Here is a 13,163-nt window from a genome sequence, read left to right on the forward strand (position 1 = left end):
AACTATCCAAGCTATCCGTTCTGCACGCCCTCACGGATCCTGTACTCCATTCGTATCTGCTGTAACGAAACGGGCCGAATCACCTGGTTCATGAGCTTTAGATGGTGTATAGCATCACCACAAGGCTTGACAACAGCACCGGTATCCAGCGACTCCTCAATAATAAGAAGTCCGCGACCACGATGCGCCAGTGCCACGGCTTGCCACGCCTGAACTACAGGAGGTCGCAGGACGATGTCCCATGTTCCTCTCCATGTTATCGCGGAAGACCACTCCCCCCAAGTTAGCTGGTATCTGAAGAGCGATGCCAATCCGTCTCTGGCGTTCCATATCTCCATTACCTCAAGCTTTGGCATCCTCGTCGCTGCTGCTGCTGCCACTGCCCGGAGCATGTGATCGATCTCGATCGGGTCTTCATCGGGCGCGAGCAGTCGTGAAGTCATGTAGAATTAGATCCCATTCCCTCCAGGGCTCGTAAAATATCTCTTGGATTGCTGGAAGACGGGCAAACATCTCTGTCAGCACAGTCGGCCTCCGTCGTGGGCGGATCTGCTGGCGTAGAAGCATGCCCGTTACTACTGGGACCGAGTGGCTTTCTTTCTCGTCATCATCAAACAGTCCTTCTTCCATGATCTCCTTGAAAATCTTGTCGAAACACGCACCTGGCAAAGTGCAATCCCGACCGCCAGCAATCCCTTCGTGCTGGGGGTAATGGAGTTTGGCCAGTATCGACCGACCTCCGCATACGTTTCGGTCACTCTTGTCGGAGGGGATATCAGACCCAAAAGTCAGATATTTGAACCAGTGTTCTGAGCCACTGGCAGAGTGAATACTGATATCCAGTAGTAAGCTGCCGTTCCGTTCCCATGCACTGAGTATAGAAAACAAATCCAGGAGTGTTGTGAAAACCAGGGCATTGTCGGCATTGCGGATCCCCGTCGATTCCATAGAACGAGGCACACACAGAGTGCAATCGTACTCTTCGAGTTTCACACAGAGCCATATGTAGCGCACGAAGGCCCGGTTACGATGAAGTATCGAACCGAAATCGGCGAGGCGTGATGGTGTGAGTTTGATTCGAGCAAAGTTTTGCTTCTCGATGACCGTCTGCCACTCTCGTGACACTGTGGCGAAGCCAGCCAAGCTACAATCATCCTGTACTAGAGCTTCCAGGACCAGAAGCCGAATCTCTGCAGGCAGGTAGTGCCAAGATGTCTTGTTAGCTGCCATTAATGATATGGACTAGGCAGTTTCCACGAACGGCGACAGGAGAGATGGTCGAGGGGCGGCCAGTTAGTTAGTCTTGTATGAGCACGCAGCTGGTAGTCTGTAGAGTGATTATTGATGATGATGGAGTGGAATGGGATGTCAAAACTGACGCATCCAGTAATTCGGGCTGGAGATGGGTAGGAATGACTACGGAGTAGAGAGTCTTTCTTTCTTTGACTTCATACTTCTTGCCAGATGCTTCTCTGCCTATGAGGCATGATGATCGCAAGAATGATGATGCAGAGCCAAAAAGAAGGGGAAAAAATGTGTAATTAACTTATCCACGTAGTCATTTTGTCATCCTCGCCGAGAGCGGAGAGGCCATCGGAAAGAAATCGCTCATCTATGACAATGGCAGTGAGTAGGATAGGCTGCAGGCTGCTGCATGCAACTATGGAAGTATGCCTAACACGGCAACAGGGTGTGATGGAATTGATATGAGGAATATCATAGTACGTGTATACGGAAATTTCAGCCAGTTCAGAATTTCTATGATGATGATTTGAAAGAATCAAAATCTGCTGCTGAAAAATACTAGAGTGAAGGGAAATGTGACTATTTATGGTAGTTAAAGATAGATCGATATGATACTGAAGAAGAGATCAAAGAGAGAGCGGTCAGGGAGCGTTTCACAGTGGGGCCACAGATTCCAGCTAATGTCTTCCGACGAGTATCAAAAAGTGGAAAAAAAAATGTCGAGTATCACAAGAGCCGATGCAGCCTGGCTGATCATGTCCACTTTATAGGCTGAGAGCCCTGCCACACCGCTGAAGGTGTGCACTTATGCTGTAGATGCCATATACCCATCGCCGCGCAAGAACGGAGCTGACGGGTCCATGGCTTTTGAACAATTGTTCATCTCGTTATGATAATAAAACAAAACAAGTAATGAATATCTATGGATGTTGAACCTGAATCAATAACGATCAATCAAACACCAGTCACCGATCTCATCACCGCCTTTCATGCGGTGAGGCGCATCTCAACCAAAACCCGTGACGGTGCAGGCGGCCAGTGACAGACCGCCCGTAGAAAAGTCGTGGTTTTGCCGCTGCTTGCTCCAGATTTCCCCTTCATCCCACTGCCTCTGGTGCGCTGCCTCATTCGAGTCTCTATCATTGCGTGCATTTCTGCACAGTTCCTCTACTGGATCATTCAGTTACTGTTAACTCATCAACTCTTCGTCCTTTAAACCTTGTGCGGCACCCTCCGAACGGCGTGGTGGGTTCTGCCGGTCGGTGTTGTGGCCAAGCTGCTATTTTGCCATCCGTTTCGCTCACCCCTCGTCTTCTTTGAGACCCTGTGTGCGTCACTATCTCACGGCCCCGGCGTGCGCGCTGGGTCTTTCTGAATCAGTAGATCTCGTGCTCACAATTTCCTCAGCTTGTCTCTTAACGCGCAGTCTCGCTCGAGTTACCCTCCCGTTTTATTGTGTTAATTCCGGTCCCTCCTTACCGAGTGCCCGCCCGGCCACACACTTTCCCTCTCAATGGGTCGCAAACCGAACCAACTCATCCTCGAGTTCTTTATTCGAGGCCAGAAACTCGAGGACGCCAGTAATCGCTACCAGCACACGTGCAAGGCTTGCGGCGAAAAATTCCCCAAGGGTCGCATCGACAGTTTGACCAACCATCTCGTGAAGAAGTGTCAAGCCATCCCGTTGCGCGACCGGCAACGCGTCTTGTTGCGACTCCACGAACTTCCCGATCTCGCCGATGGCGATCAGAACAAGGATATGACAGGACAAGGTAAGGGCAAGTCGGTGGACCTGCCCTTCACTACTCGCCAGAATTTCGATGGTCTTAATGTTTTGGCCGAGGCATCGCGGCAGGTCGGTGCGTCCGACCAGACAAAACGGGGTGGTCCTGCATACACTCAGTCGGTGACTGTCGGGGGAAAGACCGTGGTCGTCGACCCGGCACTCGAGGCTGAAGGCTTTCAGGGCCACCTTACACAGCCGGAGCAGGTTGAAGAAGATGTGAACAACGCTCCAGGTAAGCCTTTCTCGATTGTGGCCTTCACCCAGCTTCCCCCCTCTCCTTGCCAGAGCATCATTCATTCACTCATCCCGCTTCCTTTGTCCATTTGGCGGCGCGCTAACGCATATTATCTCTCAGGCACTCCTCAAGGTTCCAACGCCTCTTCTGTACCTTCCCTGCCTAGTTCCTCTCAAGATCAGCCGCAAGCCGCATCCCCCCCGTTGCCAGACGTTTCATTGACTCCGGACCCCACTTCCAATGCGCGCCAGTCGCAACTGTCCATGATTGCTGCTTCCGCTAGTGAGATGGTACCCCACGGTCTACCGATGGATCATGATGCTGGCGCCGGTCTTACCGACGGTATGCCCAAGATGAGTCCCTCGTGGAACCAGCAGTTGTCCACCCAGGAGCAGCTTCTCTTCGACAGCCTCCAAGAACATGATCCCACCCTCACTGCAGCCACACAACGCGCTGCTTCCTTCCCCCGTCCCATTGCCATGAACCCCAATTCCCAGGCCAAGGGCTTCGTCAACGAATTCGGCAACTCCACCAAGCCTACTAAACCGAAAGTGCGCGGTCGCTTCTCCGCCGCCCGACGCCGAGAGGTCCAGGAAGTTCGCAAACGGGGCGCATGTATTCGTTGTCGCATGCTGAAGAAGCCTGTAGGTTGGATGCCCTTTAGTCTTGAGTATGTCTTTAACAGGTCTTGTCTCTAGTGCTCCGGTGACAGCCCGTGTACCACCTGCGCAAGTGTTGAGAGCGCTCGCTTGTGGAAGCACCCATGCATTCGCACGCGCATTGCCGAAGAATTCGAGCTGTACAATGCAAGTATGTAACATGACGTTGGTGCTTGTTGGCGCGCACACACTAACCACTGCAGACTTGCACGCCACGCTTGCCTACCACGATGTGAGCGGTATCCGCAATCAAATCAAATTCGAACACTACGCTGGACGTATTGAGGTGACTCACTTTGAGGAGAGCATGGTCTACGTTACCTTCAGTGGACTCCAGGGCCACAAGCCATCCGCGTCGACGCTTGACCCTCAGCTTCAGGCCCTCGGAGATGAATCGCAGTTCCAGGGGCCCCTCCACGAGCTGTATCTGCTAGACAGTGATGCAGATGATCTGCCTGGAAAGATCGAGATGTACATTAAGAAGACTGCGCCGTTCTTCTACGAGCGGGAGACCTCGGACTTTATGAGACCGACCCTGTTGCTTGCCGCAGAGCTAAGCCAGCAGAAGAAGGTATGCCCCTTTTCTCGTATCATCGAAAAGCCAGAACAGTGGTGGTTGACTTCTTCAGGATGTATTGCTCGAGCGGGTGCTGGAACTGTGGATTGCCACTCACATTCTGGCCGATGGGGAATTGCAGTGGAAGACGTTCTGTAACCCAACTCTTCCTCCCACGTCGATGCACTCTCTTGCACAGCCGTCGGACGATGGCCGCACACCAATTGATGCTGTCACCAACAGCGAGTCCTATGAGCTCCTATGCAGTCAGCTGCGCGCCGCAACCGAGAAACGCGCGTCGCAATTGAGCAAGTCGGTCATGAATGATCTCGAGCGGCGACTGCTTCAGCGCCAGCAGAGCGGCTGGTTCGAGACTTTTTTGGTTGCGCTTATCTTATTGAACTGCGTGGAGCGGACATGCTGGCTCTTCCGGTCCTGGGATGATGAGAACTTTGCTCAGCGGGTAAGCTCACCGCCATGCTTGTAAAGCGGTCTGTCTGTATACTCACAACTGATTCCGCAGTGGCCCTTGGACAAGCGCCCACCTTACTATGCCAATCAAGGCGATCGCTTCTCCGACATTCTGCACATGCTGCTGAAGATGCGTAGCCTTCCACCAAAAGCTACTCCTCGACCAGATACTGGCATTCTAAAAGCCGTGGATGGTAGCGATGAGAACGCAGCTCGCTGGTTTGACATGATCAAAGTGACTCGTACGTATCCCATTGGACCTCGACTCGAATCTCAGATGGATCAGTGCTAACCCACATATAGCTCTCTTCCTCGAGCAACGTCAAGCCACCGTCTTTGACCCTACTGACTCCCGCTCCCTCGACCTCCGCTACGGAGCCAAGCTCCTCCCCCCTACGAATGTCTACTCATAATCCTGCCTTGTTGCGGTTGCGTCTTCTAGTACTAGTTGACGAAATAAAGAAAGAAAGCACAGAAAAGAAAAAACAAAGTAAACGACTTTGATGATGACAACAACAACTTTAACAACAACAACAAACCTCGAATTTAGCAGGCTCCCTCCCTTTTTTTCCCCTCTTCCCTCTGCACTTATCATATGTCTATGATGGACTGTTGGCTCTAGTATATGGTGTAGATGGATGGACGTATGCGTGGGTATGGGCATAGTCATACGAGGAGTAAAAAAGAAAAGGAACGACAGGATGGATCGGACGGATTGGAGAATGAATGCAGCGAATTATGTGTGTTTCCCAAAATCTAACTAGCCAGCCCCCCTGTAGTAATGTACCGAACGAAATTCATACCGGTGTTTGATTCATTTTACCTATGATCTAGTAAATGGACTGACTCCCTTCCTCTATATACCATACCACCCCTCCTATCCTGTAAAAACAATCTTTTCTGGATAATCATCTCCAAGTTGATTCATTAAATGACTATATTCGACAAGTCAGCTAGATGTCGTTATCTGTTCTTTCAAGTGGTTAGTTATAACTAGTTAGTACAGAAATACTAGTCCATATCTCCAAATCAGTACGGAGTACCCTCCCTACTACTAAAGACACTGAGCATTGTTGTTGTTGTAGTAGCAGCAGGCAAAGAATTTCTATCAATATATCTAGTAACTTGCTACTGTCTCCTACACGGGAACACTTTTATACAGCACTAAAATTCTTTACATAGTACTATCAGTGCCATGTAGTAGCGTTCTATCTTTGCTACTTACTTACTACTATTTAGCATCTCTTCGTAGCAACTCGCCGTTATATTCGCAATCTATAAGGCAAAACAAAAACCAATCCAAAGCCGAACAACGCATTTAAGGTAACTTTCCATCTCTATTAAAGTCCAAGACATCACTATGGAAAAGGAAAACAAAGGGAAAGGGTTTTAGTGTGCAGCGTAGCAGAGAGAAGCAAAGAATCCTGCAAGCAAGAAGATTCTTCTGATACCTCACCAGTATAGCAACGTCATAAAGGCCCCATGTCGCCTATAGCAAAGTTTCGTGGTTTAGTAGGGTCACTGGGGTTGAAAGGCTGTAGTCCGGGTGACCCATGAGCCGGGGCAGGAAACCAGGAGGTGGGGTAGGATGACATGGCATACGGATGCAGGTCATTATCTAACTGAGGATATGGAAGAGGCATGCGAGTCGTTGCTGAGGTATAATAATGGCTCTGGGAAAGGGGGTCTGGACTTCTCGAGATCTCCATACCAGGGCGAACCCGGATAGGATTTGGACGAGGCAGGGACCCCAAGCCAACCTCGTCGATAGCGAATGGGGGACTACCAGAAACGCCTGATCTCCCCCAGGTGTAGTCTGCGCGAGGAGGTTTCGAGGACAAATCGGTCGCACGCCGGAAAGAAGGCTCGCGTGGTGGTGCTTCTGTGAAGATCGGTTTGCGGCGTCTACGGCCACTATTTATAGCCTCGCTGTCGGTATCGGAGTTGAGCCCATTAGCAATCTCGCTGTCCTCGTAGCGAAGAGTTGTTGTTGAAGAAATCCCAGTACTGGGGACTGGCTTTTTGGCTGGTGGGGGGCCGTCAGAGTCGCTACTGGTAGCCTCATCTCGCTTGGAATCATCACTCTCTTCGTCGTCGGTAGGGCTAAAAGCACTGCTGGTGGTAGTGCTGCTTTGAGAGGGAGTCACGAAGTCACTATCGGTACAATTGCTATCCTCGCCGTCCAAGAGACTGTGGGTTGATGGACGACGATATCTAGGCGTCCCATCCTCAGATACTGTGGAGTTTTCATCCCTGAAAGTCGCTGAGCTAGATGGAGATGATATGGCCAAAGATGCCCCATCAAGGCGCTCCTCAAGCAACACGTAGTAGCTGGCAGCTATCTTATAGCTAGCAAGGTAGTTGCTGTGGCCTGTCAGCATGGGTCTCACTCCGCTACTGTTTCGTAGGCGAAGCACAACTTACTAGTTCGAGGGCACCAACTTCGCTTCCATGGCACTAGTGACCGTCATCAGCAGCTCTGTCTCATAAACCAGCTCTTTGTCTTTCAGATCAAGCAGAGGACAACCATCCGCTATCGGGAGACCCGTATGATCCGACAGCCAATACCGGTCATTCTCTTTCTCGAAGAGAAGTAGTAGCTTGGGCGCCTGGTGAGTGTCAGGATGTATGTAGCCAATATTGGTGGAAGGAATATCTGACCATCGGATTCTGGTGGTGTACGACGCAGTAATAAGATGAAGGAGCTAATAGGAAATGAGAATCTGAACACAACCGTAGCGAACCCCCGAGACTGAATGCAAAGGTCAATGAGCGGACTTACTGTAGCATATGAAGCACTTCACAAATCTTTCTGGCTCTTTGGGTTGTTAGCTGTCTCTTGAATCCCTTAACGTTAGAAACCACAGAAGGCCAAACAGTAAAGGTAGAGTCTTCAGCGTAACTCAAAATAAAATTAGATAGATGAGAAAGATTGATCACTAGTACAGCCACCGTTATTACAAAAAGAATGGGAATCACCAAAAGCAACACAAATCCGCCCACATTTAAGAGAAGAGAGTAAAGAGGAGAAGGACAAGGAAGGAAAGGAAAGAACAACTAAATATTGAGCGGGCAGAAAAGGCATCACATCATCATGATCATACAACATGAAAAAGCATACCATCCATCATACATCATCATCACACATTAAGCAACCATGACCTCCTGAACCTGCTCGAGCACTACAGCATAATACTTCCCTTCTACAGAAGTATCGTGGTACGGCCCAGCACCTACCAACGCCCTACATCAAGCTGACCATTAGCGTTCTCATTTCATAAAAGAACCAAAACATATGAAAAAGAACCATTACTCACCAGCCCTTATACTTCGGCTGATTGAAAATATCCGTAAAAGCTTTCAGGATCCGCAACGGCAGCTCCAACATGGAAGGCAATTCCGGCCCATCACCGCAAATCGGTAGACCCAGCTTATTAACGGGCAGATACACAATCTCGGACGGACTTTGCGGGTTCCGCGCCTCCTGGAAGATCAGAAGGCGCCTCGACGGAGGTGGCATCGTCACTATGCTTTCTGGCTTCCTCTCGGATCTGTTATCCGCGATGATGGGTCTAGCCTTATGACCCAATATCCCCGCTTGGCGTGCGCTTGCTGAGTCGGTTTTGGAGACTGCCTCGATCTTGGCTCGCTGGGGTAGCTTTCTGCTTCCTTTCTTGGCACAAAGTGCGTGGTACCCAGTAGTGTCTTTCCTAAAATTATGTGGTGGCTAATCACTGGTTCTTCTTTTCAGGCTTGCTGGGAACAATAATGAATGAAATTTGCTGGTGGATAGAGCCGGTTTGTGCAGCCGTTCTGTGCTAGGGGTAAGCCTATATTTAGGAGGCATCATGCAGGTTGGACGCACCAGATCGGGCCAAGATGTTTGCTAGATTTGGTCACAAGCCCCACTGAAGGAGGAGAGGTCCGGGAGCACGATGCAGCGTATGCCCTGAAGGGAAAAGAAAGAAATGATACTAGTACAGGATACGCCGTTTGATGCGGCAGACTTTCGCGCGGCGCGTCGCATCGCAAACACGTGCGCGGGGGCGGGGACTGCCTTATCGGGAAGGCCCTTATCGTGGCCTCCACTTTCCTGTTTCAGAAGGTCGATTTACTTTGCCATCTTCTGTTCGCATGTGGCACCGAATGGCAGGTTTCTTTCTATGATAGGAAGACTAGTTTGTGGTATATGCAAATCCAATCAGTGCATGCAATGGCTAAAATCGAACGTCAGGGTATCATAGCAAAGGCTTTCGCCCAGACTGCCTCATCAACAAACGCCAAAAGCACGAATAGCCCCCCGGCAGTCTCACTCCTCCTCGAGACGTAGGACTATGTACATCTACGTATCAAGCTCTCCATCTAACACACGTCGAGCCGCATCCAAGCGCCGTCGCAGTAATCGCACCTGTTTCGGATCCGGATTTTCGGACGTCGTGATGTTTTGCAGTTCCAAGCAAACATTGCCCAGACTCTGGAACAACCGCTCTAGAAGATGAGTGTCGTCATCGTTCATTCCCATGTTACCCTTTGCAGTGGCACTCGGGTGAGGACTGGATGCTGCACGGACGGTGGACACGAGAGACGACACCAAGGATGTCGGCGTGGTAGACCCGGTGGTGGCAGACTCGGACCGTCGCGGTGGCAAGGGGGCCTCAGGGTAGAGGCTAGCTTTGTCCCGGCGACTGGGCTGTCTGCGAATGGCCCGGGGGGTTCCTTGGGCGTCCGCATAATCGGTGCCATTGGTGTCATCCATATCTGAGGGATGGTTATGGCGCAATTCTAGTAACAGTTAGTCACCCGTGCCGTGGGTAAGATGACCTGAAGAAATTTCTTACCATCATTGAATTTCCGGTCCCAATAGAGGACACTCTCAAGATCATCGCGATCCCCTTCTGTAGCCGTAGCAAACGTCGCCACGGTGGACAAGGAGGTGGTACTGTTTGCGCGAGAATGGCGGACGGATGGGTGGTCGATGGGCCGCGTCGTTTCTACCGACGAGGTGGAAACATTGCTCTCGCGTCGCAAGCGAGCTTGTGTGTAGTTGCCCAGAGCACTATGTAAGATGAAATGCTCATAGTCGAAAGCATCCTCTCGCTCCTCGTGAGGTGTATCCTCGAAACTCTGCGGTGCCGCTGGAAACGCCTCCAACGGATCATCATACTCATCATCCAGAGGCTCGCGCAAGATCTCGTTCAGGGCTTGGCGGTCCAATGAGTCATTGGAGCCATTGATGTAATATTCACCCTCCTCCGCATCCTCATAGAGCGTTCCAGCCACGGACTGTCCGTCATCGTCGTCTTCCCTAGACTCGTAGGTCCCATAGGTCGGGTCGGCATGCGATGCCTGCGTAAAAGGCTGTTCTCGTTTGGTCTGCCGCGAGACACCAGCCTCGGGCTCATATCTGGCACTTCCGTAATCACTGCGGTGCTGGCTGTCTTGAGAGTACCCAGCGGTCCGCCCGTTCCCAGTACTAGGGGTAATGTTGGTCCGACGCTCTTTCACCTCCGCTGCACTCGGTGCCCATTGGTCCGCTGCGGAAAGAGGGCTCGGGGTCCGCAAACTTTGCATGCTACGTCGACGCAGGTTATCCTCCTGGGCTTTGACCTTTAGGCTAGATATCTTGATGTGGAGGCCCTTCATCTGATCCTGGAGATCCCGCACCTGCAGCTGCGACTGGGACCGGGAGGGAGGGTCGTAAGTTGGCTGGACCGAATGGTGTCCGTCCATAGTTTCAAGATCCTCGTCCTCGATTACTTCATTGGAAATGCCCAACCCTTTCGGTGAATCGGAGGCGGCTCGCGGATTCGACGCTGGGGGCGAGGAACGGATCTGTGGCCTCTGCATCGATGACACAGACGCACGATGGGTGAGATACGCACGCGTTGGATCATAGCGGAAGCTTCGCTCGTCATGATGAGGGTTGGGGGCCGTGGTTGAGCCGAGAGCGCTAACTGACCGGGAGAGATTGCGCTCAACGGCAGGTAAGCTCGATTGCGCCGCAGAAGGCAAGTTGGTTTCGCTGTGAACACGGGAATGACCGTTATTGTTGATTGCATCCTGGGATGATGTATAGGTTGCGCGTGGTCGATTAGCCGAGCCTCTGCGGTCGGCACGGGAGATGGATTGGTACAAGCCACCAACTGGTTGACCCAGTCCCAGGGGTTGGTGACCCACGGATGGCGTTGGTGATGCCGACAGCGACGGGGACGCGCGCATTGACGTACGGGCTCGGCTCAGATTGCCCTCCATGAGCTGCATGCCAGTGCAACAGTTAGTCACTAGTCGAGGTTTCATAAGCGCACCTGAGCCATCGTGCCAACATACCGTGAGGCGTTTCTTCGCATTCTCCAGAATTCTCTCCGCCTCTGTGCTCAGAACAGCCGACGACAGCTCCACTCCAGATCCGCCTTTCTCCGTGGTCGCCATTAGACTTGGCGTCGAACCATTTCCTTCCAAACTGCCAATTGCAGACCGTACACCTTCAGGGAGCTGGTGAGGATTTTGCACCGTACCGCGACTCCCCTGGCGGTCCTTAGCGGCGTCCTGCGACGAGTCGCTAGCACCACTAATTGTCGAGCTAGACGAGCTGCTCCACGCCGCCATTTCCCTAGCCTCCGCCTCAGCCGTCTCGCGTTGCGAAACAGGCGAGCCCGCCATCCGACCCGCCTGGGACAGAAATGGGAGGGTCCTCATGTGCGCCGGCGACGACGAGACACTATCCTCCTCCCCGATGTCTGACAACCGACGACTAGGATCCTGAGCTTCATTCAGCCACACGCGACGCGAGAAACCCACTTTCTGAGGCCGGCTGCCATATGAGAGAGCAATACCGGCCGATCCGACGCCTCGAGCCTGGTCGTCAACATCATCGGGTGCCGTTCGGTTTTGGTAGAAGGACTGGAGATTGGACAAAGAAGGGAGGTTGAATGGCGGGGACGGGGTGGAGGACTCGCGCTCGTTGTGGTCGAACGGTAAGATCATATCGGGATTCGATAGGGTCGGCGATGGGGGGATCGGGGGAGGTGGTGGACGAGGAGAGTGTCCAGCATCCTCGGGGGACGCGGTGGACAGCATGCTTATACCGTGCCGTCAGGTTGTTGAGGCCCGTGTATCTAACTTCTTTCTTGTCTCAATGAGAAAGTAGTGAATCCCAGCACACGACAGGAACCGGCGCTCAGACCCAGGCCATCTGCAACCAGGGGAGGGGATGAGGGCTCGTCTGGTTCAGCTGGAGAGGTCTGGGCTTGCAGGTTGGACCAGGATTGAAGGGATAAAGGTCAGTGTGGTAATAACTATCTGCAAGAGAAGATCTGCTGCTGGAGATGCAGAGATGCAATCGCAAAGTCAATCTGAGACAAGTTGGGCACCACCCTGGTCGAATCAGCGAGTGTGGAGGGCGGTGGCAGCGAGGTCAGCAAGCATTAGAAATTAGGAATAAGAACAAATTAGAATTAAGCATTAACTATTAAAAGCATCGAAGACGGAAAGAAGCAAAGAAAAGTACCGAAAGGAGGGAATAAGATTTGGGAAGAGAGAGAGAAAGACAGCAAGGACGCGAACAGAAAGAAAGAGGAGTCGAATGTAACCAATTCAGTCCAACACCAAAGAAAGTGTTCGAAGGGGCCAAATCCAATCTGGTTTGGGGGAGATTTCCACTGCCATTACTAGTTACTATTATTCTGGTCCCTAACTATTTTTTTTCTCTCCCGTTCCTTTTTTGCCTTTCCTTCGTCTTCTCTACCAATCCCAATCAGGCAGGGATCTGAGCTCGTCGCTGGAGATCCTCAATCAACGGTTTAGAGGACGATAAGAATCCTCAGGAGGCAGTGGATAATTGGTTCATGGGAGAGATGGAGCAACTATGAACTACTAACACCTACTGGACAGGTGGAGTGAGACCGATCCAGAGAACCGAACAGACAGGGGATTGAATCATGGAAGTAAAGCCATGGTCATTGTTAACAATCCCTCTCGGCTACCCACAGGCAGCTAACTACTTAAGTGCACATGCATCTCATTTAACCCTGAAACTGAGAGACTCCCAGGAAGCCCAGGATATAAGATGATCATCTCTCATTTCCACTCCTCTTCATCATCATTACAATCATCAACAAGCCCAGTTCCAGTCCGGTTCCTGAACCACCACCCAATCCCGGAGATCGTCATTTAACGATCGGTCCGGCCTAAATTCAGCTGCACCATGGAACC

At 51.6% G+C, this 13,163-nt stretch overlaps 5 protein-coding genes across 5 annotated transcripts; 1 reads left to right on the forward strand and 4 right to left on the reverse strand.

The window, feature by feature from the left end:
• Positions 1–414: 414 nt before the first annotated feature.
• Positions 415–1,230, reverse strand: ASPBRDRAFT_29077 (uncharacterized protein; the record flags this gene model as incomplete). Its single annotated transcript, XM_067622610.1, has 1 exon — positions 415–1,230. The coding sequence occupies one exon, from the start codon at positions 1,228–1,230 to the stop codon at positions 415–417; it is 816 nt and encodes a 271-aa protein (XP_067481159.1).
• Positions 1,231–2,758: 1,528 nt separating this feature from the next.
• On the forward strand, positions 2,759–5,365 carry ASPBRDRAFT_53986 (uncharacterized protein; the record flags this gene model as incomplete). The annotated part of the gene is made up of 6 exons (XM_067627152.1): positions 2,759–3,910; positions 3,965–4,076; positions 4,129–4,496; positions 4,555–4,944; positions 5,005–5,194; positions 5,256–5,365. 6 exons carry the CDS (start codon positions 2,759–2,761, stop codon positions 5,363–5,365), a joined length of 2,322 nt encoding a protein of 773 aa, XP_067481160.1.
• Positions 5,366–6,347: 982 nt separating this feature from the next.
• On the reverse strand, positions 6,348–7,817 carry ASPBRDRAFT_522301 (uncharacterized protein). Its single transcript, XM_067626868.1, has 4 exons — positions 7,735–7,817; positions 7,614–7,657; positions 7,377–7,561; positions 6,348–7,316 (listed from the first exon to the last, which is right to left on the reverse strand). The coding sequence occupies exons 2-4, from the start codon at positions 7,614–7,616 to the stop codon at positions 6,422–6,424; spliced, it is 1,083 nt and encodes a 360-aa protein (XP_067481161.1). The 5' UTR covers positions 7,617–7,657; positions 7,735–7,817; the 3' UTR covers positions 6,348–6,421.
• A 282-nt stretch (positions 7,818–8,099) lies between these two features.
• ASPBRDRAFT_122679 (uncharacterized protein) lies at positions 8,100–8,472 on the reverse strand (the record flags this gene model as incomplete). The annotated part of the gene is made up of 2 exons (XM_067617536.1): positions 8,100–8,196; positions 8,270–8,472. The coding sequence occupies 2 exons, from the start codon at positions 8,470–8,472 to the stop codon at positions 8,100–8,102; spliced, it is 300 nt and encodes a 99-aa protein (XP_067481162.1).
• An 822-nt stretch (positions 8,473–9,294) lies between these two features.
• On the reverse strand, positions 9,295–12,029 carry ASPBRDRAFT_194814 (uncharacterized protein; the record flags this gene model as incomplete). Its single annotated transcript, XM_067620793.1, has 3 exons — positions 9,295–9,734; positions 9,791–11,207; positions 11,280–12,029. The coding sequence occupies 3 exons, from the start codon at positions 12,027–12,029 to the stop codon at positions 9,295–9,297; spliced, it is 2,607 nt and encodes an 868-aa protein (XP_067481163.1).
• Between the last annotated feature and the right edge of the window lie 1,134 nt (positions 12,030–13,163).

Source organism: Aspergillus brasiliensis (assembly GCF_001889945.1).
Source record: "Aspergillus brasiliensis CBS 101740 unplaced genomic scaffold ASPBRscaffold_4, whole genome shotgun sequence".
Taxonomy (NCBI): Eukaryota; Fungi; Ascomycota; class Eurotiomycetes; order Eurotiales; family Aspergillaceae; genus Aspergillus; species Aspergillus brasiliensis.

Bases quoted from the DNA above. Each gene is read 5' to 3' on its own strand.
- ASPBRDRAFT_522301 (XM_067626868.1), bottom strand. The intron at 7,317-7,376 runs GTAAGTTGTGCT...GACAGGCCACAG, and splicing joins AAGTTGGTGCCCTCGAACTA to CAACTACCTTGCTAGCTATA.